This window comes from Mustelus asterias, chromosome 15 (assembly GCF_964213995.1).
Source record: "Mustelus asterias chromosome 15, sMusAst1.hap1.1, whole genome shotgun sequence".
Classification (NCBI taxonomy): domain Eukaryota; kingdom Metazoa; phylum Chordata; class Chondrichthyes; order Carcharhiniformes; family Triakidae; genus Mustelus; species Mustelus asterias.
The window spans coordinates 42,225,355-42,246,721 of NC_135815.1; the positions used below are offsets into that span (position 1 = coordinate 42,225,355).

At 41.2% G+C, this 21,367-nt stretch overlaps 1 protein-coding gene, 1 long non-coding RNA gene and 1 other non-coding gene across 3 annotated transcripts in view; 2 read left to right on the forward strand and 1 right to left on the reverse strand.

Moving 5' to 3' along the window:
- Positions 1–7,969, reverse strand: part of ppp2r5a (protein phosphatase 2, regulatory subunit B', alpha isoform) — a 165,822-nt gene extending 157,853 nt beyond the window's left edge. Inside the window, exon 1 of the mRNA XM_078229829.1 lies at positions 7,166–7,969. Within this exon, the coding sequence (XP_078085955.1) occupies positions 7,166–7,325 (160 nt within the window). The 5' untranslated portion in view covers positions 7,326–7,969. The remainder of the gene's footprint in view (positions 1–7,165) is intronic.
- Positions 7,970–8,269: 300 nt separating this feature from the next.
- On the forward strand, positions 8,270–20,508 carry LOC144504812 (uncharacterized). The gene is made up of 3 exons (XR_013499702.1): positions 8,270–8,409; positions 16,048–16,197; positions 18,758–20,508. It is a non-coding gene; the product is annotated as an uncharacterized LOC144504812 (long non-coding RNA).
- On the forward strand, positions 8,607–8,679 carry trnav-cac (transfer RNA valine (anticodon CAC)). The gene has a single exon. It is a non-coding gene; the product is annotated as a tRNA-Val (tRNA).
- Positions 20,509–21,367: the final 859 nt, after the last annotated feature.

Consider the following 21,367-nt stretch of genomic DNA (forward strand, 5'->3'; position numbering starts at 1 on the left):
TGTAATTGGCACAGAAAATGGCCCCCCTCTAATTATGTATTTTTACTCAAGGAGCAATCTCATCTTTTTCCATAGCTAATCTAGATTTTATGAGACTATGATGACAATTCCTGTTCCCCTCACACTTGATCCACTTCAACCACCTAAATCCTCAGAACTTATTGGGTCAGAAAGATGTGGAGTTGCCGGTGTTGGACTGGGGTAGGCACAGTAAGTCGTCTCACAACACCAGGTTAAAGTCCAACAGGTTTATTTGGTAGCACGAGCTTTCGGAGCGCTGCTCCTTCATCAGGTGAGCACTCATCTGATGAAGGAGTGGCGTTCCGAAAGCTCGTGCTACCAAATAAACCTGTTGGACTTTAACCTGGTATTCTGAGACTACTTACTGGGTCAGAAAGAGGCTGATCAAAAAAAATCCTTCTGAACACATTTTAAAAGCTCTTCTCCTTATCTGACCTGTACAATATTGCTTTGATGTGGAGATGCCGGCGTTGGACTGGGGTAAGCACAGTAAGAAGTCTCACAACACCAGGTTAAAGTCCAACAGGTTTATTTGGTAGCAAATACCATAAGCTTTCGGAGCAATGCTCCTTCGTCAGATGGAGTGGACTCCATCTGACGAAGGAGCATTGCTCCGAAAGCTTATGGTATTTGCTACCAAATAAACCTGTTGGACTTTAACCTGGTGTTGTGAGACTTCTTACAATATTGCTTTCCCAGTTTCTATTAGGATAATTTAAGTCCTCCATTATCACTACACTTACCATTCTTACTCCTCTCTTATTTCCTTGCAAATTTGCTCCTCTGTATCTTTGTAAAGACACCTATTGTTTCTTAACTATGCTGCCCTTTGTTGCTCCAGGACATTATCTCCTTCAAACGCTATAATATTCCCCCAAATCACTGCTACCAATCCATCTCCTTTATTTTCTTCCCCATCTGTCCTGAACACACTGTACTCAGGAAGATCTGACTTGGTCCACCTCTTAGAGTTGCATCATAACAAAGGGAGGGTTGGGATGACAGGTACAGGAAGTTTCGGCTCCTCTCCATTCTAAGTTAACATTGGAGCAGATACATAGCAGAACATGGTTCTGCCGAAATTCCAGGCCCACCACCCAACCCAATACCCCCTGAAAACTTGTATCACTGGATCATCATGCTGTCATCCCAGCCCAAAGAATTGCAAGGAACAGGAGTTTATGCTCAATTCCTATACGAGCTCCAGTGCCTACCTTAGCAGTAAAACAAGATTCACCATTAACCATTCTGTCTGCTATCCCAGATTATTAAATTTATTCATTCAAGGTCTTGTTCAGCTCATACAATACGAGAGCTTCTCTAAGAAAGCTGACTCTGTGTTCAACACAAAAATAAAAGTAACAAATATTCACATAAATCTAAAGATAGAATCTGTCCACAAAAACTTTGATAATTTTCTCCAGCATTTATCTGGTGCACACTCCAATAGTGTTAAAAAAATATAGATAGGACAGGCAAGTTCCAAACATAATCACAGATATAACACAGTAGAAATTTCTGCCAAACACATGTTAGAAACTGTCAACTGGGTAGATGCAAGTTAAACAGCTACGGCAGTGTTTTTTTTGGTAAAGGAAACCTTTTCATGCTACAAATGTCACGCTGAATTATGAACTTGGGAGGGGGAAGATTGTGTGCGGGGATGGGGGAGGGCAAAGCAACAAGTGTCCAGGACAGGAAGAGGGCCCAGGGATAAGGGAGCATGCGGCAAAGGAGAGCATGCAGCGTAGTGTGGTGTGGAGAGAATGTGCAGGTGGGAGTGGGGGTGGGGTGCCAAAGGAGCACACGAGAGCAGGATCTGGGTGAGCCTCGGTGTGAGACAGACTGGCAAAATGTGGGATGGCAGGAGAGCCCATGAGACGGGGTGAGGAATGGGGTGCGAGTTAAATTCACAGGATGTTGGGTTGAGGGCTGTGCAAGCTTCCAACTGTGATTGGTGTTGGGAAGGGGGAGCACACACAATTGGGTGTGGGGGAGGGGGAGTATGTCATGGCTTGGTGGAAAGGTAGCACATGCAAAGGGTTTGGTAGGCAGGACCGCATGCCATTTTGGCAGGAAGGAGGCCATGTGAGACAGGGCCTGGAGGAACATACAGAGCAGATGGGGTGAGGAGTGAAGGCACGCAAGCAGAAAGGTTTTGAGGCAGCCGCTCTCATCAGAAATTGGGAAGTGAGCAAGCTGGAAGGGGCGGAGGAAAGAATCATACACACTGCAAGAAGTAGGTAGCTCCCACATGGCAGTGGTTGGGGTGTGCTTAAGAGACATGGGGTGGAAGAACAGGTTTGCTGGCACAACGGGGAATGCAGGAATGCATGAGCACAGACATGGCAGGGGCTAGGAAGCACAGCACTGACACAGCTAGAGATGTAAGAAAGGGGGAGGGCACACTCAGCAGGCGATTGGGTTTGTGTGCACGGTGGTGGGATAGCTTAAGCGACAGAGTTGAGGGGAGGGAGAGTTTGTACGACAAGTTTTAGGGAAGGGGCAACATGTGCACCACAGACTGCGGGGAACCTTTGCAGCAGGGGTTGTAGGAATGCTAAAGTGGAAAGGTGGTCACATAGTCCCAGCGGGTTGAAAGGGGGGGGATAGGGGATATGGGGGTGTAGTCAGGTTGCATGGGCTGCACGCAGCGGGTTCTGCAAGTTGCAGCGACAGGATCAAGTGCCCATGAGAGGGAAAGCACATGCACTTGCAGTCACTGACCCTTGCAAGTGAGCAAGAGCAAGCCAGAGAGGAAACAAACAGAGAAAAATATAAATTTTATGAAAATTGAGAGTAGGTAGTAGACAAACTAGATTGATCTTTCAACAATTTCTGGTATATTCACAAAATCAGAAATGCTTTCTGACCTAAAGTGAAGCTAATTTTGAAATGCTTAGTGAATTAGTTTAATCACCAATTTAAAAAGCACAATTAAGCTTTGGATGTTGAAATTAGGCAAACATGAACAGGACCCAACAACTCTAACATTCTATTTCTTTTAAATAAAATTACTAAATACTACTGTATTGCTGCCACATGGTTTTTACACCACACACCGCAAGTATGATATGGAACCTTTTAAGACTTCAACACATCCCAAAGCACTTCAAAACCAATGGTGAAGCAGACTAGAAGAACCTGTTACTTCAATTACTTGGCCTATATAATGAGGACTTTAGTAAATGGGAATATTTTCCCCCCAATATTTCCTGACTAATATTCTCCTTCTCCTCTTGAAAAGACCGACTCTTGCATTGCTCCAGAGCCCAACAATACCTCAAGTGGCCAAGCCCCATCCATTCATTTCTCACCAAAACTATCATTGGGATCATTGGACAGTGTTCAGGAGCAGAACTGTAGTCAAATGTGCCTCTTGATACCAGGGGTAGCAGTCCAAACTCAAATACTACACCAGAGGAGAATTATTTAAGCAGTTCTCTAATATGAAAGACTACCATCCTGTGAAAGAATGTTGATTAACAAAATATCATCACTACATATCACTTCAACATTTTAAAAACAAATAGGGAACAGCAAATCATGAATTACTCGCAAGGTTGCTGCTGAATCAAATCATGCATCAAGCATTGCAGAGCAACGCGAAAAAGGTTTGAAACATTATTTGTGTTTACCTCAGGATTAAAGTTATGTAACACCCTCAGGCTGCTTTACCATATTAAAGTCACTTTCTTAATAACAAGTGCATATGTTGATGGTGATAGCTGATAGTATACATAACATCCAATCGGATAATGTTAAAATCTATTAGTCCGTAGAGACATTCAGAAAATAGCTACCCTCAATGCTGAAATTAGATTTGATTGCCAGAAAATTTTGTCTATCATATATTTCATAGCTATTTTTATGCACACATTTATGTAACTGCAGGCACTGTACAATTCATCCAAAATTCATTATTTGTTACATAATCGGATGAATATGTTTATAATATTTGGGTATCAGAATTATTTGCATTTTAACATAAAAACAATACACCTACCCATAACACCATTTTAAACTTCAAATGGGAAACAAGGATTGTTTGAAATTATTTACTTTTGACATATTATTTGCTTTTGACACAATAAATATCTCAAGGTGTTTCACAGAGAAGAAACCAAAACTGAGTAATAATACAAGACCTATAGAGATAATTAATAATTAGGTTGATAAGATTGGTGTTGAAGAGGCTTCTGAAGGTTGGAAGTGAGGTTTAGGAAAATAATTTGAGGGGGGGGGTCGAGACTGGTAAATGCTGCGCCACACTATGATGGAACGGGGTGGAGAGGAAAGTAAAAGCAGATCGTAGAGGCCCTGTCAGAAGGCCAACTTACATTTGTATTGCACCTTTCACAATAAAATGCCTACTGTGACATGCCTAGAGACTTGTAAAAAAAAGTATGACACTGAGTCACATAAGGAGATATTAGGTCAGATGACAAAAAGCTTGGTCAAAGAGGTAGGTTTCAAGGGGTGTCTTTGAGGAAAGTAAGTCGAGGTGGAGAAGTGTAGGATCAAAGGACAGACTGAGAGGCATAGATAGAAAGCCAGTTCATCCAAAATTCAAGTAAATGAATGTAAAGATATGAATGTGGAGATGGTGAAGCCAAAAAAGGGCGACAAGTGGGTTGTTAGTACAGGATAAGTTGCAGACAGTGAAGTTTTAGACAAGTTGCAATTCATGCAGGATAAAAGGGGGAAAGAATGCATTCCATCTCATTGTTGCTGTAAGCAATTTCAGTGCAAATACATTAAGGAAGGAAATGTCATAGGACGCATTCAAACATTGGAAAAAGTGAGTCAAAAAGATGGATGAAAGCTCACCTATGAGAAATGACTGACATTTGTTTTTTTAGAAATGTACTACTTGCTTTCCTTGAAATTAAAACTGGGAGAGGGAAAAATAAACTAATGTCTATTACAATTTTAGTTTCAATTGACCACAGGTTGATCATTTTTACTACATTGATACCTCCTTTTTATGCAAGTACATAAAAAAACAGAACTTGTATAAATTTATAAATCAAAATAAAATTTTTGAAAATTTCAACCAGTTCTCCACTACCACCCATTGAAGACAAAGTCATTGTATATACTTAAAGGCTGAGACAGATAGATATTTGAACAGTAAGGGAATCAAGGGCTATGGAGAAAGAGCAGGAAGGTGGATGTGAGGAACGCTGGATCAGCCATGATTCTATTGAATGGCAGAGCTGGCTCGAGGGGCCAAACAGCCTATTCCTGTCCTTTATAGTTTTACATCATTTAAGTAAATCTCCAACTTCAACGTTCACAATTGCAGCAGCTCTGACACAAATCAGTATTCTCCATCATTGAGAAAAGCAAAAAATATTGTTTTTACTTCACAGTAATACATTTTTATAAAACTAACTCTGAAACACTATAGCAAGTTAGTAGTGAACTGTATCACCTACATAGAAAAATTATGCCATTGTAAAAAGTGTACATGTCAAATTGCTCAATATTAAGAAACAACCTCAAACAAAAAATAATGCACATATTTGAACAATCTCAAGAAATCTCATCTTAAAATGGAATTCCAGTACTTAAAGCATTTAAAGAACTGTAAAGTTGAAATCTACATTTTAAGATAATTTGATGACGCTGAAGATTGATAAATTAATTTAGTTTCGGACATGTAAATTATCTCAGTCACTCAATTTTCAAGGAAGGGGTAAACACCTTTATCAGAAGCAAATAATTATCATAGGCAGAGGTGGGAGAATCTGGTGAAAACAGTGAATTTCAATACTTCTCAGGTGAGAATCAGGAGTACAGTTCCCAAACTTCAATATTATTATGGGTTAGAAGGGCTGAAGGGACTAGATGGGCTGAAGGGATACAGTATCAAGTCCAAGGATCACAATATTTTTCAGAGCGAGTTCTGAAGTCTCTGAAAGTATTGATTTTATTGGTGAAATGGGGGGGTATTGATTTTTATTGGTGGAATGGGGGGGGGGCGGAGCAAGAGAATAAATTCTGAACCAAGAAATTTAAAACCAATGACAGTATCATTTGTGAATGGCAAATAGTCTCCAAACAATGGCACTTCTATCGGTGGACTAACATTTTTCATCTCATTATAGAATAATCTGAATTATATAGGTGTAAGGGAGATACTTTGATGAGCAAGTTGGGGGGAGGGCAATATCTCCAAATCACAATACATTGATGGGTTGGTACGGCCCAAATGCTGATACTTATATTGGTGTGTAAAGGATTAAATTCTATTAAAAGTACAAAAGGTGTGTGGTCTGTACGTTGTCGGATGGGGACAGATTTTTAAACTTCAGTATCTTGACGGATGAAGCGGTATCTGAAACTTTGATATTTTGATGAGAGAAAAGTTGGTCTCTGAATTTAAGTGTCCAAAACTGGATGGGTGATGGGGTGTTAGGAGTGTTAGGATACTTGTTAGGAGAATAAGGGTACAAAAGGCATTTTGATGTGTGACTACAGGTGATCTCTGAACATTGACATTTTGATGGGTGCCATGATGTGGAGATGCCAGCCTTGGACGGGGGTGGCACAGTATGAAGTCTCACAACACCAGGTTAAAGTCCAACAGGTCTATTTGGAATCACGAGCTTTCGGAGCACTGCTCCTTCATCAGGTGAGCCTCCTGATCAAAAAGCAGTACTCCAAAAGCTCGTGATTCCAAATAAACCTGTTGGACTTTAACCTGGTGTTGAGAGACTTATTTTAATGGGCGCGTAGGGGGCAATCTTTGAACCTGAATACTTGGGTGGGTGTGATCTATGAAGCTTAATGTTTCGATGGGGAGGGTCGGGTATTCTCTGAAACTTGATATTGTGTTGTGTCGCTAGGGGTGGTCTCAACCTCTATATTGTCATTTGGTGAGTATAGGTATTCTCTGAAACTCGATATTTTGATGAGTGAACGAGGGTCGTTTCTGAAGATGGATATTTCGATTGGTGGGTTGGGATGCTTTTCTGAGCTGATATTTTAAATGGACGAGTGGGGCCCACGGTGCATTCGATATTTTAAATATGCAAGTGGTGGGTAATCTTCAAACCTGGGCATTTTAATGCGCCAGTCGGGGTGGATATTTTGACTGGGCGGGCGGGAGGTTGGGTTAGTGCAAGGACCTCGGTACCTTTGAGGGGTGGGAGAAGCAGGATCTCGACCGGGCTGCTCCGACTCCTGAACTGCGACGATCCCTGCGATCTCTTCTGCCTGGCCGCTTTCCGCACGGATTTCCTGGTGAAACCATCCACTTTTTCCGCCGCTGTCACCACGGCTGCCGCCGCCGACATCTTATCAAAAATAAAAACTGGCGACCACACGGGCAGGGAAATTAGCGGGGAGGGGGAAACAGCGGGCGGTGAACCGTGTATATGTAAATCGGATCCAGTAAAAGGTTTAAACCTTTTACTTTAAAGTAACCGTCTGCGGGGGGGGGGGGCTGGTTAAAGAGGAGGAGCAATTTTTTCTAAAGTGCAGGCGATAATACGGGAGAAGTTAATGTTGGCGGCGAGGGCCGGAGCTCCAGTCTCCCCCCCCCCCCCGCCCCAGGCCCTCGCGGCCTGCTCCGCTCCACTGGCCCCCCCCCCCCCCCCCCCGGGAGTGGCTGTCGGCCGTTCCTCACCCCGAGCTGACTAACACGCTGTCAATACCCGCGACCTATCGCCTTCACTCGCAGCAGCAGCTCTCTGCGTGTCCATCAACGGACAGGGCCGATAACCACCTTCCCCGCAAAACAACAACAAATTTTCGTTCCCACCGTTTTTTCTAACCTCCTCCCCCCCGCCAACGGCCTGAAACCTGCTCAAGGGTCAATGGTGGCTTTAAAAAAAATTTTTTTTAAAAAAAACACACGTTAAAAAAAGGGGGGGCGCCAACTGCCGCCGCGCGCGCTCCAAAACACTCAGCTTCAACCAATCTTGTCCAGCGGAAGTGTGGGGGGGGAATGGCCGTGATTGGCGTGCGCTTCGACCAATGGGCAATGGGAAAACGACATTCCCTCGAGCGCGTCCGCGCTGTTGTTGTCGTCACCTGGCCAATCAGGAGAGTTGGAGAGGCCGGGGGGGGGGGAGCCACGCAACCGACTTCGGTTGGCGGAGGCCATATTGTTTGGAGGGCGTGTGATAACTGAAGGTCGATGTGATTGGCTGTCGGGTTGTGGGTGCTCGCGCCGTGTTGTTGTGGGTATGTCGAGGTATTTGTGTGCGTGCGCGCGAGAGCGAGCGAGCGAGTGGTGTGTGTGCGCGCGCGAGCGAGAGAGCGAGCAGTGCGTGTGCGCGAGAGAGCGCCAGGAGGGAATGTTGTTGTCATCTTTCCACTTTAAATCATGTACTCGGGCACTTTTCGGTTCGCTGGGCTTTATGTCCATTCGCTGAGGTGATTTTGCCCCCCCTAGTTATGAACGGCGTTTTGATTTTGGTTTCCCCCATTGTGGTACGTTATTGAGGTTAATTTCGAAAATGCTGAATTTAACTCTGCACAAGTTTCTTTGTCACTGTACAGGTTGTTGTGGATAGTTGGTGGCATCTTGCATTCGTGATACTTCCTGTAGTGTAGTGGTTATCACGTTCCCACTTTCTGTAGTGTAGTGGTTATCACGTTCGCCCCACACGCGAAAGGTCCCCGGTTCGAAACTGGGCAGAAACATTCAATATAGTTCTGGCAGTGGTTCCCAAAGGGCGCGGTGCGGCAAGTGTGGCGGGAAGATTCAAGGACAATCAAAGAAACATTTAAACATGGATTAGATATTTTTCCAAAGTGATTGTTTTATGCTTTCCGAATGTCCCATGATCATATTATAAAGTAGTTGTGTTCTATATTATGAATCAAGCACTGCTAGGAGTTGTTTTTCTTTGTTTTTGAATGTATTTCTTATATCAATTAAAAATTTGGTGTGGCGCGAGCAAATTTTTATTCTGAAAGTGCAGCCCAGTGAAAAAAGTTTGGGAACCACTGCCTTATGGGATAACAGGCTCAAACACATGTTACCTTTTAGAAAATTAACACGGTAAGCTTAACGAAGTTAATTGCAATTTACTTTTTGTTACAGAAAGCAATGTACTTGAAATTATATTAATATATAATATATACTATATGAAATCAATATTGATTTCTATATAATATAAATATAATAAACTATATTATATATATTGATTTCTATATTACTATTATACTATGTATAAATATAAACTATATATAATATGTAGAATCAATATATATATATATATATGTGTATATGAGGAACACGCACATCAAAATGCTTGGTGCAGTGGCAGGCTTGTCAGGCCACCTGTCAAGGCACATAGAGGAGTCCAAATCCAATGTGACACAGGGCCCTTCTTTCACACTGTAGAAGTGATGACCAACTCCATGACTACATTTGATGGTTGCTGTCTCAGCTTCCACTGTCGCTCAGACAGAAGCCACTTAAAGTCTCAGTGCTGCAGACAGAGATCATGAGACCAAACAGGTTCAGCTACCAAGCAGGTTCAGCTTGTACATCATCATGGCTGCCGATCTCAGAGCTCAAAGGGGCATGCAGGCTCCTACAGTAAATTAGCAGTCTGTACTCCAACTGAGCAACAACACATGGTGCACCATGGAGCATGAATTATACCATTTGTGCACTCATCCGACCATTCTGCCCATGCCCTTTCTTGCACCTTTCAGCCAGCCATTCCAAAGTACTTCCATTCATGTTTAGGTGGAACAATCCAAAGCCAAGCCCTCAAGGCTCAAGCTGCTTGAAAGAGTCCATCAAGGTCATCTGCAGTCTCCCCTAGCGAAAGTCAGCAGCTTTCTCATCATTCTGCAGCCACTAGGGTAGTACTGCATAGAGGCACATGCCAGGCAAAGCCACCTGCCAAGGCAGGCACTAGGGAATGCACAGGGTGAATATTTAAGTAATGTTTGTTTCATTGAGTTTGTTCTTGGATAGACATGTTACGGAAAGGCTTTTGTTGGGTGTATATTATTGCAGGATCTTGGCCTAGGGGATGCTGTGATGGGCATCCCAGAGGGATGGGAAGGCAGGGAAGGGTAGATGATGATGGGATGATATCTTAAGGGGGGCAAAGTCTTGGACAGATGCTCCCAGACAACCCTACTGGAGTGAAGGTGTCCCAAGAGCCTCAAAAATGTGTCCCTGCCGCCTCCTCTTCCTGAGGTGACCACTGGTGACAATGGTTGTGCCTCATTATAGTGATGCAGACCACTACAAACTTTGATAAACACCCATGCCAAGCATCAAAACTGTTGCTAAAGAATGCCAAAAGTCTGGTCCATAATTTTTCTGCTGCCAACATGGTTTTCCTTGTACACCTCTGTTCTCAAGTCGTTTGGTGGTGGAGCAGGGTTATCACCTATCTTTAAGGGGGTATCTCTTTTCTCTGAGCAGCCATCTTTTGGCTCTTCTGAGCGGCTTGAAGATGGTGAGAATGCAGACTCTCAGTATGAAGGAATTGTGGCTTCTGTCAGAAAAGTGGGCATTCATCAGCATGATAGTTTATACTGGTCACACACTGACCAAAGTGGGTGCTTGCCATTGCTAGCACCTATGAGTTGATGACTCTTCGCACCATTGGGAATCCTAGATCAGCATGCCCACTCATTCTGCTTCTATCTGCTTAAGAGAGAAAACAATGAAATGTCCTCTCTTGGCATATAGGACCTCCATCCCAGCGCCCCCCCCCCCCCCCCCCCCCCCCCGCCCCAACAAATTGCTGTGATGCATGCTGTACTAGGAGATGTTTACTATATTGACATTTCCCCTTGGTATGATCCCGAGATGTAGAAATTGAGGGTGACCGTGACTGGAATCATTGAGCTTGTCCTGGCAAAAGGTCCTATTGAGGGAGTTCTGTGGTGATCTGTTCACTAAATATGAGACAGCTTGAGCATTATTTGGAGATATGGTGGAGATATGAGAAGTACTCCCTGACTCGTGAAGTTAGGGTCTGCTGTGAAGGGTCCTCCTCCTTCTCCTCCCTTCATATAGAACTTCCTCTCTATGCAACCTCTGCTCCATTTCTCTGTCATGTTGAATATCCAGAAGCATTGCTACGACAGCTCCCATATCACTTACTGAATTGGTAAAGACAAGTAACAAAATCTTCTGACCTCCCTGCATGGATGCACCAAATGACCACAATACTTCTAAAAACACTCCACAGTACTTCACAAACTTTGCTACATCAGAAGTAAGTCAAAAAAGCACTTCACCTGCAAGCTGAATGGCTGGTCCTTCAAATAGTATTAGTAGAAAGTCAAATTAACTGGAATGGTTGACTGATATTACAATCTATATTGTCAAACTGCACATCCAACATCCAATATTGGGGTCTGTGCTCAGGTTGCCACCTACCTGCCAGGCTAATGATGACAGATGATAAAGGCAGATGATAAAACATGTGGAAGATGGAACTGTCATAGATTAATTTTGATTACTGCTGAAAAAAAACATTTTGTTGAAGCTTTTTGTCTTGCACTCATCAGGACAATCACAAGAATACCAATGTCAGGGGAAACGAATGTCAGATTAATTTTTTGTAGTTTTGCTTGATTGCTTGAAAAGATGAGCAATTATATCATAAAATCTTTCCTTGAGGAGATTAAAAATTTGATTTAGAGTAACTGGCCCAGGCACGACGATGATTATTCAATTCTTAAGAGGTATATTTCTGACCTCTAATCTTCATTCTTTCCAAGATGGCACTTTCTTTTACGAATAACTTTGACTTCTTTAAGAGATAATGAATTTTACTTGAAGTGGATATTTTTAATTTGACTACCTTAATAACAAAGTTATTTAAATAAATATCTTTTTTCTACCATGCACATTATTTTTGTTTGGTTTGTTTTAAATGTCAAAATGTAACTATGGAAGTTAGTCTGTGATGATTCTAGGAGGGGAATATAATATGGTGTTTGTGTAACAGATATTGCATTTTGGGGGCAATCACAAGATGGGCAAAGGTGCAGACTTGTGTAAACAAGGTGTCCATTGACCTGTAATGAAGAAATGACGGCAAGGAATCATCATCAAGGTTTCAAAAAAGATTCAATATTTTTATTTGTTCTATGTTTTTCTTTACTTGTATTTATTTTTATAGCTGTATGTTTACATTATCACTTTCGCAAATGCATGTCTGATTCAAGCAGTGTTCCACAGTAGAAAGATAAGTTATCTTCATTCTTTTTGGTTATGATTGGATTCTTAATCAAGTGATGCACTTAAATTTGTTCTATGGAATAAGAATGAATGGTACCAACGCAAGATATCACAACCTGCTCTTTGACAAAAGCTTACTAACCTATGTATCTTTCAAGCATTTCTGTGCATAATTTCAGTTTGTCCATTTTACGTTAATGTAATATGGCATTCTTAATACAAAAGCAAACTAGTGCAGACACTGGAAATCTGAAATAAAAAAGAAAATGTTGGAAATGCGCTGTGGAGACAAACAGTTAGCATTTTAGGTCAATGACCTTTCATCAGATTAGTTCTGATGAAAAGTTATTGACATGAAATGTTAACTCTCCACAATTCCTGCCTGACTTCTGCACTCTCTCGTTTCCTTCTCTATGAACAGGATGCTTAGCGCACAAGAAGCAATACTTTTCACTGTACTAATACATGTGACAATAAATCAAACTGTGAATATTTTTTTTAAAGTATCATATGGAGGTTTTGATCATTTAATCTTTTAACTTAAAGATAAAGGAACTGAGCTTGATTCTAATTTCATGTAACAGGTCTTTGTTGACATATAATGGTCATCTGTTTAGTATAATGATGATGTGGAGTATAATGATACCAGTATGCTTAAATGGTGTGATTTCAACTTTTTATTAAAAGTGGTGAAATAGCAGTGGTTAGCACTGCTGCTTCACAGCTCCAGGGACCTGGGTTCGATTTCCGGCTTGGGTCACTGTCTGTGCGGAGTTTGCACATTCTCCTCGTGTCTGCGAGGGTTTCCTCCGGGTGCTCCGGTTTCCTCCCACAGTCCAAAGATGTGCGGGTTAGGTTGATTGGCTATGCTAAATTGCCCCTTCGTGTCCTGTGATGCGTAGGTTAGAGGGATTAGCGGGTAAATATATAGGGATATGGGGGTAGGGCCTGGGTGGGATTGTGGTCGGTGCAGACTCGATGGGCCGAATGGCCTCTTTCTGTACTGTAGGGTTTCTATGATTCTATGATTAAATGCATTATTAGGATCACTAAAGTAGCAACATAAGAACTAGGAGCAGGAGTAGGCCATCTGGCCCCTTGAGCCTCTCCGCCATTCAATAAGATCATGGCTGATCTTTTCGTGGACTCAGCTCCACTTACCCGCCCGCTCACCATAACCCTTAATTCCTTTACTGTTCAAAAATGTATCTATCCTTGCCTTAAAAACATTCAATGAGGTAGCCTGAACTGCTTCACAGGGCAGGGAATTCCACAGATTCACAACCCTTTGTGTGAAGAAGTTTCTCCTCAACTCAGTCCTAAATCTGCTTCCCCTTATTTTGAGGCCATGCCCCCTACTTCTAGTTTAACCTGCCAGTGGAAACAACTTCCCTGCTTCTATTTTATCTATTCCCTTCATAATCTTATATGTTTCTATAAGATCTCCTCTCATTGTTCTGAATTCCAATGAGTATAGCCCCAGTCTACTCAGTCTGTCCTCATAAGCCAACCCTCTCAACTCCGGAATCAACCTAGTGAATCTCCTCTGCACCCGCTCCAGTGCCAGTATATCCTTTCTCAAGTAAGGAGACCAAAACTGTACACACTACTCCAGGTGTGGCCCCACCAGCACCTTATACAGCTGCAACATAATCTCGCTATTTTTAAACTCCATCCCTCTAGCAATGAAGGACAAATTCCATTTGCCTTCTTAATTACCTGCTGCACCTGCAAACCAACTCCTTGTGATTCTTGCACAAGGACACCCAGGTCCCTCTGCACAGCAGCATGCTGCAATTTTTTACCATTTAAATAATAGTCCATTCCTACCAAAATGGATGACCTCACATTTACCAACATTGTACTCCATCTGCCAGACATTTGCCCACTCACTTAGACTATCTATATCCCTATGTCACAGTCATGCTGTTGTCCAGCACAGGAGTGACAGGAATGGTTATAAAATCATAAGCTGAAATAAACATGGACCTGACCTGGCAGTCAATCAACAGACACTCAGTTACACAAGACTTGATATCGAGATTTATTATTTTTATTTCGTGATTAAAAATAGATCCACAATTTTAATATATCTCTATACACAGTAAAATGATCAATTATGATTTTATAGAAAGAATCAACATTCTAAATATAAAATTAGTTCATGACCGAAAAGTCACTCAGCAACTCACTTTATAATTCCCTGTGAATTATTAATAAAATTAATAAACAAATAGTCTGTGCCCAAAAGGCGAGTTCATGCATCAGCAACCACTTTTCATCTGATTTATAGAAATCAATACACAATATATTGATTCTATATAGTATATAATAAAGTTTATTATATTTATATTATATAGAAAATATATATATATATACCTAAGCATGAATGGAAGTACTTTGGAATGGCTGGCTGAAAGGTGCAAGAAAGGGCATGGGCAGAATGGTCGGATGAGTGCACAAATGGTATAATTCATGCTCCATGGTGCACCATGTGTTGTTGCTCAGTCATCTGTTGGAGTACAAACTGCTAATTTACTGTAAGAGCCTGCATGCCCCTTTGAGCTCTGAGATCGGCAGCCATGATGATGTACAAGCTGAACCTGCTTGGTAGCTGAACCTGTTTGGTCTCATGATCTCTGTCTGCAGCACTGAGACTTTAAGTGGCTTCTGTCTGAGCGACAGTGGAAGCTGAGACAGCAACCATCAAATGTAGTCATGGAGTTGGTCATCACTTCTACAGTGTGAAAGAAGGGCCCTGTGTCACATTGGATTTGGACTCCTCTATGTGCCTTGACAGGTGGCCTGACAAGCCTGCCACTGCACCAAGCATTTTGATGTGCGTGTTCCTCAGCATTGTCCAATAGGACACGTCATCACAATCCTCATCTTGTCTCGCGTAGAAGAACATACTTGTGATTTTGCCCTCAGTGAGCTCGTCCTTGGTTAGACAGTAGCCTTTTGGTGAGCAGTGACTCCTCATTTGCAGACCCAAACCTTCACCACCCTCTTAAATTCACAAAGTGCCAGTATCTGAGCTGGAAATGAAGAACAGCATGAAGTTTGCATACTGCCAGCCTCAAGGAAATCGGTGTGCTTATTGCAAATAGTGGCCTCTGAGTGCAAAAATGGGTGCAAACCAAATTTGGGCTTTTGTCAAACAGAGCTAGAATGGAATTTAGAACTGATCTCGTACCTCCAACAGGTGATATTGTTGGACCTGAACCCTGCGCGCCAATGAAGAACTGGTGATCTCTGAATAGTCTAGTGTTGAGGGCTGAGTAATATATGATATGTCTTCTGGTCCCCCGTTCATAGTGCACAAAAAGCAGCTAGGCACAAAATAATGCTGCTGATTTGTTTTCATTAACATGTTTCAATAGAAATCTGAGAAATGCAGAGGTGACACCTCAACTAGAGCAGCCAGGAATTATTTTTGTCACTGAAGCATTGAGGATTATTGTAAATGCACACAATGGGGAAGATGCTTTCGCACTGAATAGATTTCGCAGACAAATTGAGTGTTCATAGGCTGTAGCAATCATGTGTAAATTAATTTCCAGTAATTAGTCAGGTGTATTTTATTACAATCATTATATTTGATGTCTAGATTTTGTGTATGATGCACACAAATGGAAAAAATGCTTTATGTATACATATTATGTCCTTGTTAAAATATTATTTGCCCTTGACACTGAAAGTCTGATTTTAAAGTACTGAAGATCAATTTATAAACTGACTCAGTGCCAGTAATGTTTTGTCAAACGAGAATGTAGAGATTTTAATAGAGAATTTAAAAATCCCTGGTGAGCATCCACATGGAACATTGATCTGTTTTTCCCCAGGAATGAGCAGCCATGTTCCCAGGAATATAGAGAGAGTTGGATAAACCTCCGGAAAGACTTAAAAGGGAAGAAAAATTGGAGGTGAATTCAATGTCGATGCACAAAATGGGTTCTGTGGGAAGGTGGCACAGCAGTGAACATGGACATGAGGTGAGTGTAATGAGGCTTGGCCTTTTTGCACCACTAGACACCATGTCTGGCTGGAAACAATGGTGAGACTGAATACTATCAATAATACCTGGAAATGAATGTGGAAAATTACAGCACACTTCAAGTGATCTGACAAAGACCAAGCAACAGTACTGTCTATTGGTCAGATGGCATATAATGCAAATTGCAACTATCAGCCTGTTCAGTATTTAGTTTGCCTATGCCACACCTTGATCTAATCTTGTAGCTCTTTCACTATATCTAATGTTCACCAATGCCTGAATAAGCACACAGTCAACAGTCAAAATGTGATGCACAAAAGAATTCTGTTACATTCAAATCCCTAAGTCTAATCTTTCAACACCCAACCTACCAGGATATTTTAGTGTTTAAAAGCAAGCCTACCTTAAAAGAGTGAGCATAAATGATTGTCAATATTTTCCCCTAAAGTTCAAATGTTCTGAAATGTTTCATCAGGAATGCTTTATTGTGAATCTTCTGTAAACACTCCAAAAACAAAAAATATTCCAAAGACTGTTTAAGAACTTTTTCCAAATACTCCAAGGTTAGATCACATGGGATTAGGGGTAATTTATTATCTTGGATAGGTGACTGGCTGATAGCCAGAAGACAGAGAGTCGGGATAAGTGGGGTATTTTTCTGGATGGCAAAAAGTAAGTAGTGGGGTGCCATAGGGTTCGGTCCTTGGCCTCCAGCTATTTACAATCTATACTAATGACTTGGATACAGAGATAGGAGGCTCTATAGCCAAATTTGCAGATGACACAAAAGTAGGCGGGGCAGTAAGTTGCAATGAGGAAATAAGAACCTTACAAATGAATATAGATAGGTTAGGAGAATGGGCCAAAAGATGGAGTTTAGCATAGATAAGTGTGAGGTCATGCATTTTGGTTGGAAAAATGGAAAGGCGACTTATTATTTAAATGGGGAGAGACTTCGGGGTGCTCTGGTGCAGAGGGATCTGGGTATCCTCGTTCAGGAGTCACAGAAAATTAGCATGCAGGTAGAGGAGATAATAAAGCGAATAGAATGTTGGCATTTATAGCTAGAGGAATAGAATTTAAAGGTAAGGAAGTACTGTTGCAACTGTACAAGGCATTGGTGAGACAGCATCTGGAGTATTGTGCACAGTTGTGGTCCCCTTATTTGAGGAAAGATGTAGTGGCATTGGTGGCAGTTCAGAGGAGGTTCACTAGATTGATTCCAAAGATGAGGGGTTTGTCGTATGAAGAGATATTGAACAGTTTAGGCCTATACTCTCTGGAATTTAGAAAAATGAGGGAGATCAAATTGAGATATACAAGATGATAAAAGGTATGGATAAAGTAGACGTTGTGCGGATACTTCCTCTGTGGGGCATTCCAGACGAGAGGTCATAATCTTAGGATAAGGGGTAGCAAATTTAAAACAGAGTGGAGAAGAAACTATTTTTCCCGAAGGGTTGTGAATCTGTGGAATTTGCTACCACGAAGTGCGGTGGATGCTGGGACAGTGAGTAAAGTTAAGGAGGAGTTAGACAGATTTTTAATTGGTATTGGGTTGAAGGGTAAAGGGGAGAAGGCAGGAAAATGGGGATGAGGAGCATATCAGCCATGATCGAATGGCAGAGCAGACTCGATGGGCGAAATGGCCTAATTCTGCTCCTATATCTTATCAACTTATGAACTCATGCAAAAGAAAAGAAAATTTGGCAGACATATTGGGTAATCGAGGAGCATCAATTCAAATGTTATGGAATTAAATTTGGGCATTAAAGAGACTTATGCACAAAATAGGTATGAACAACAGTGATAGAAAAGCACAGAATTGCAGACCTAACAGAAATAGTTACTGGATCTTCACTTTGAAATTTGTTATTCCATCTGCATTGAGGGTTGCATACCCCTTCTTGTGGCAAGCTGTTTGGCCTTAAATTGTGACCTAGTAAAAGCACTGCATAAACTCAGTGTGACACCTCCTCACTTGTATCCTGCAATAAAGTTCAAATATTCTATTTATTTTGTAACTTACTAATCTAAAATGTCTCTTGTGTTCTGTGTTTATTAATGCCCTTTGATCTCATCTACCTTGCTAATTTGTTTTTTCAATATCATTGTGTACGTGTTGACTTTTTTTTCTAATCTGCAATAATTTACAATTACTCGTGTTGAATTTCACTTATCACTATCCCACCTTCTTAAATATTCATTCTACCTGATTTGTTTCTTAAGTGTCTGTAACAGTCTCCTCAAAATTGAGTTTTGTTTGACTCATAAATTTGGAACGAATAGGGCTTCTATCATCAGTACCTTTATTCATTTAACTTCATCCTTAGCTTTGCAACTTTGTTGCAAAATCACACGTCTAATGAGGACAATACTGGCTATTTAATACCTTTCAGCCAACTTCTTGTTCATTTTCATAGAGTAAGCAAGATGAAGAATAATAAAATAACAAAAAGATATTCAAGTGTCTTGTGAAATGCAGCCACTTTGGTTGCATTTCCAACATCTCAAATTAACATTCTCTCCAGTAATGCCTTTTCATGCTTTTTCCCTAGATTGGTGCTAAACATTCAGGACCACGGAGGGCACTCCTATCTCAATGCTCTCGGATTTGAAATATCCATATTTTTTTCCTATCCACTGTTGTCCACTCCTTGGTTCACCATTACAAAAGGAGCAGGTTGTTTTCATGACTGTCTTCTGCTGGGAAACAAAGATATAAATCTAGTGTTGCAAAATTAAGTCGCCAGCCTTTTTCTTCTACAGAATTCTGTGGGATTACAGATGTGTTTTGATATCAACGTTGGTTCAAACTGTTTGTTCAAGGTGCCTTTTCAACAGGCTGAGAGCAGCAAAGCTGGATTGTATGAGATTAGTTGGTTAATCCGGCACAACATGGTTGACCTGACTATTCCATGATAGCTAAGTGCCGAGCTCTACTCCACTTGGATTCAGAAGCCAGGATATCAATGTTGCTGTTGAGTCTTCTGAATTTGGAAAGGATGTCATAACAGCAGTTTTTGGAATACAATTACAATGTAGTAGTAGTATCTTTCCACACTTACATGAATAAGCCTCAAATCTTATTTATACAGTCCAACTAGGATACTTAGTATACCTGCACTGGAATAGGGTACACGCATAAAATTCCCCCACATCAAAATTTTAACATACATAAAACAAATGATTTGTGTTCTTCATGTAGCTGTTGGAGGCATGAACTGCAAATTTGCAGTTGATAAAATGTGTGTAAATATTATGACTGTAGTTGATGCCTGATTGCTTCAGGCAAGGCTTAATGTATTGGGAGATTGGTCTCACAACTGGCATATAATGCTTATTTTGGTTAAGTGGAGTCTTAATCATGTGGGCAGGGAGAATGTTCAACTTTCAACATTCTTCACAGAAAAGCATAGGCTTAGATAAAGTGGGTGGGGTAGGACTGGTTGGGGGGTGTATAAGAGAAGACAGTTGAACCATTACTTTGACTTGCATATCCCACCTGTTCAACTCCCAGCAGGAACTTCCATCCAGTTGTTGCTGCTTCTGTCCTGAACACCAGAAAGATATTGGCAACACGATCAACAAAGGGATGGAAATGGGATCAACAAAAGTGTTGAAGTCTGAGCCTTGATCAGAATCACATCTGAACACTGAAGATGCTGGCCATTTCAAAAAAAATTGGAGACCAATTTTCATCTTATTTATAGAACTTGGACTTAGTAACTTAGAAAACAAGTGATGCAGGGTGAGACATTAAGGGCATTCAGGAAGAAGAACATGGTAGGATTTTGCACCTGAAACCCCTCTGTGATCATGTTCTCCTCATTTATGTTAATTAATTGTTAGTACCTAATAGGTATTTAACATCCATCAACAGAACCTAATAAGTTAAGTTCCGTGCCCACTCGGCACTGCAGGGACTGGGGTGTATTATTGACCCCAACAATCACATTATGATTTGATGTTTTAAGTTTCCTTTGTGCTTTGTCTTTTATTTTGGGCAGTTCCCCCTCCTTTTGGGGAGCTGCCTTTTTTGCTTTGTCCCTAAGTTAATTTGATTTTTTTATAATTGGTATGTACACAAAAAGAAGTCCCCTTCCTATTGGGGAGCCGCCCCTTTTACTTTGTCCCTAAGTTAATTTGAGTTCGTTTACTTGATTGGTGCCGAAAAAGCTACCTAATAGGTTAAGATAATAAAGGTGAACAGCTGTTAGGTGTTGATTAGTTAATTATACTCAGGTGTGTACATAAAGAAGAGCCAGCCAGTATTAGGGTGGAGAAATAAGCAATAAACAGCCTTTTTAAAAACAAAATCCAAGTCTTTGTGTCTTTTTCATAGCCAGGCTTGGGACTATCCTGTAACATTAATGACAATTCTCTTTAAATTTGTGAATGTAACTACTTTCAGATGAAGGAATCAGAAGGATTTGAAAACTTGCTGTCTATTGCTTCACAGATCTCACCCCAGTGTCTTGCTTTTCACGGTCATTATTGAAAGTTACTCCTATAACAAGATTGACGGAGGTAGGTTTGGGCTGGCATGCAAGGAATGTCTCCCAGGTGGCTATCTGATAGCTGATGTAATAGATCTGCTGGTATCAACTGGTTAAAGTGGAAGAACAAGTTGTAAAATTCTGCAAGTAATCTTTGTTATGGGTGATACCATCTCTCTTTTTTTTCTCTTCCTCTCTCTGTCCTCATTGTTCAAAGAATGGGGCTATGTACAAATGGCATGGCAGGAGTCTATACATTATGCTGTTCTCACTCCAGATTGCAGCACAGATGAGCTTTCTATTCAGTGATCTCTCTTGCCTTTCATGTATTTGAAAGGAGTTAGCACTAGCTGCTGAGTCTGGACCAGTGGAGAACAGAACCTGCAGCAGAGTACTTACTTTGAGGATGAACTGCTTTGACAAAAGGACCATGTGAATTCCCAAAGGCAAATTTTACTAAAATACAGCCATGCAGTTCCTGATCCTTGACTCATAGGCAACCAAGGTAGGCTGAAGGATGGTACTCGAGAGAAAGAAAATTATTACAGTTAATCACATTTTTAAAAAAATGTTTAAATAATCTTGTGATAACAGCTGTTCTAGGGGAGTCTTATCTTTGCTGGGGTTCACAGACTAGATCAGTATGCTGTTGGTGCTTATGAGAGATAG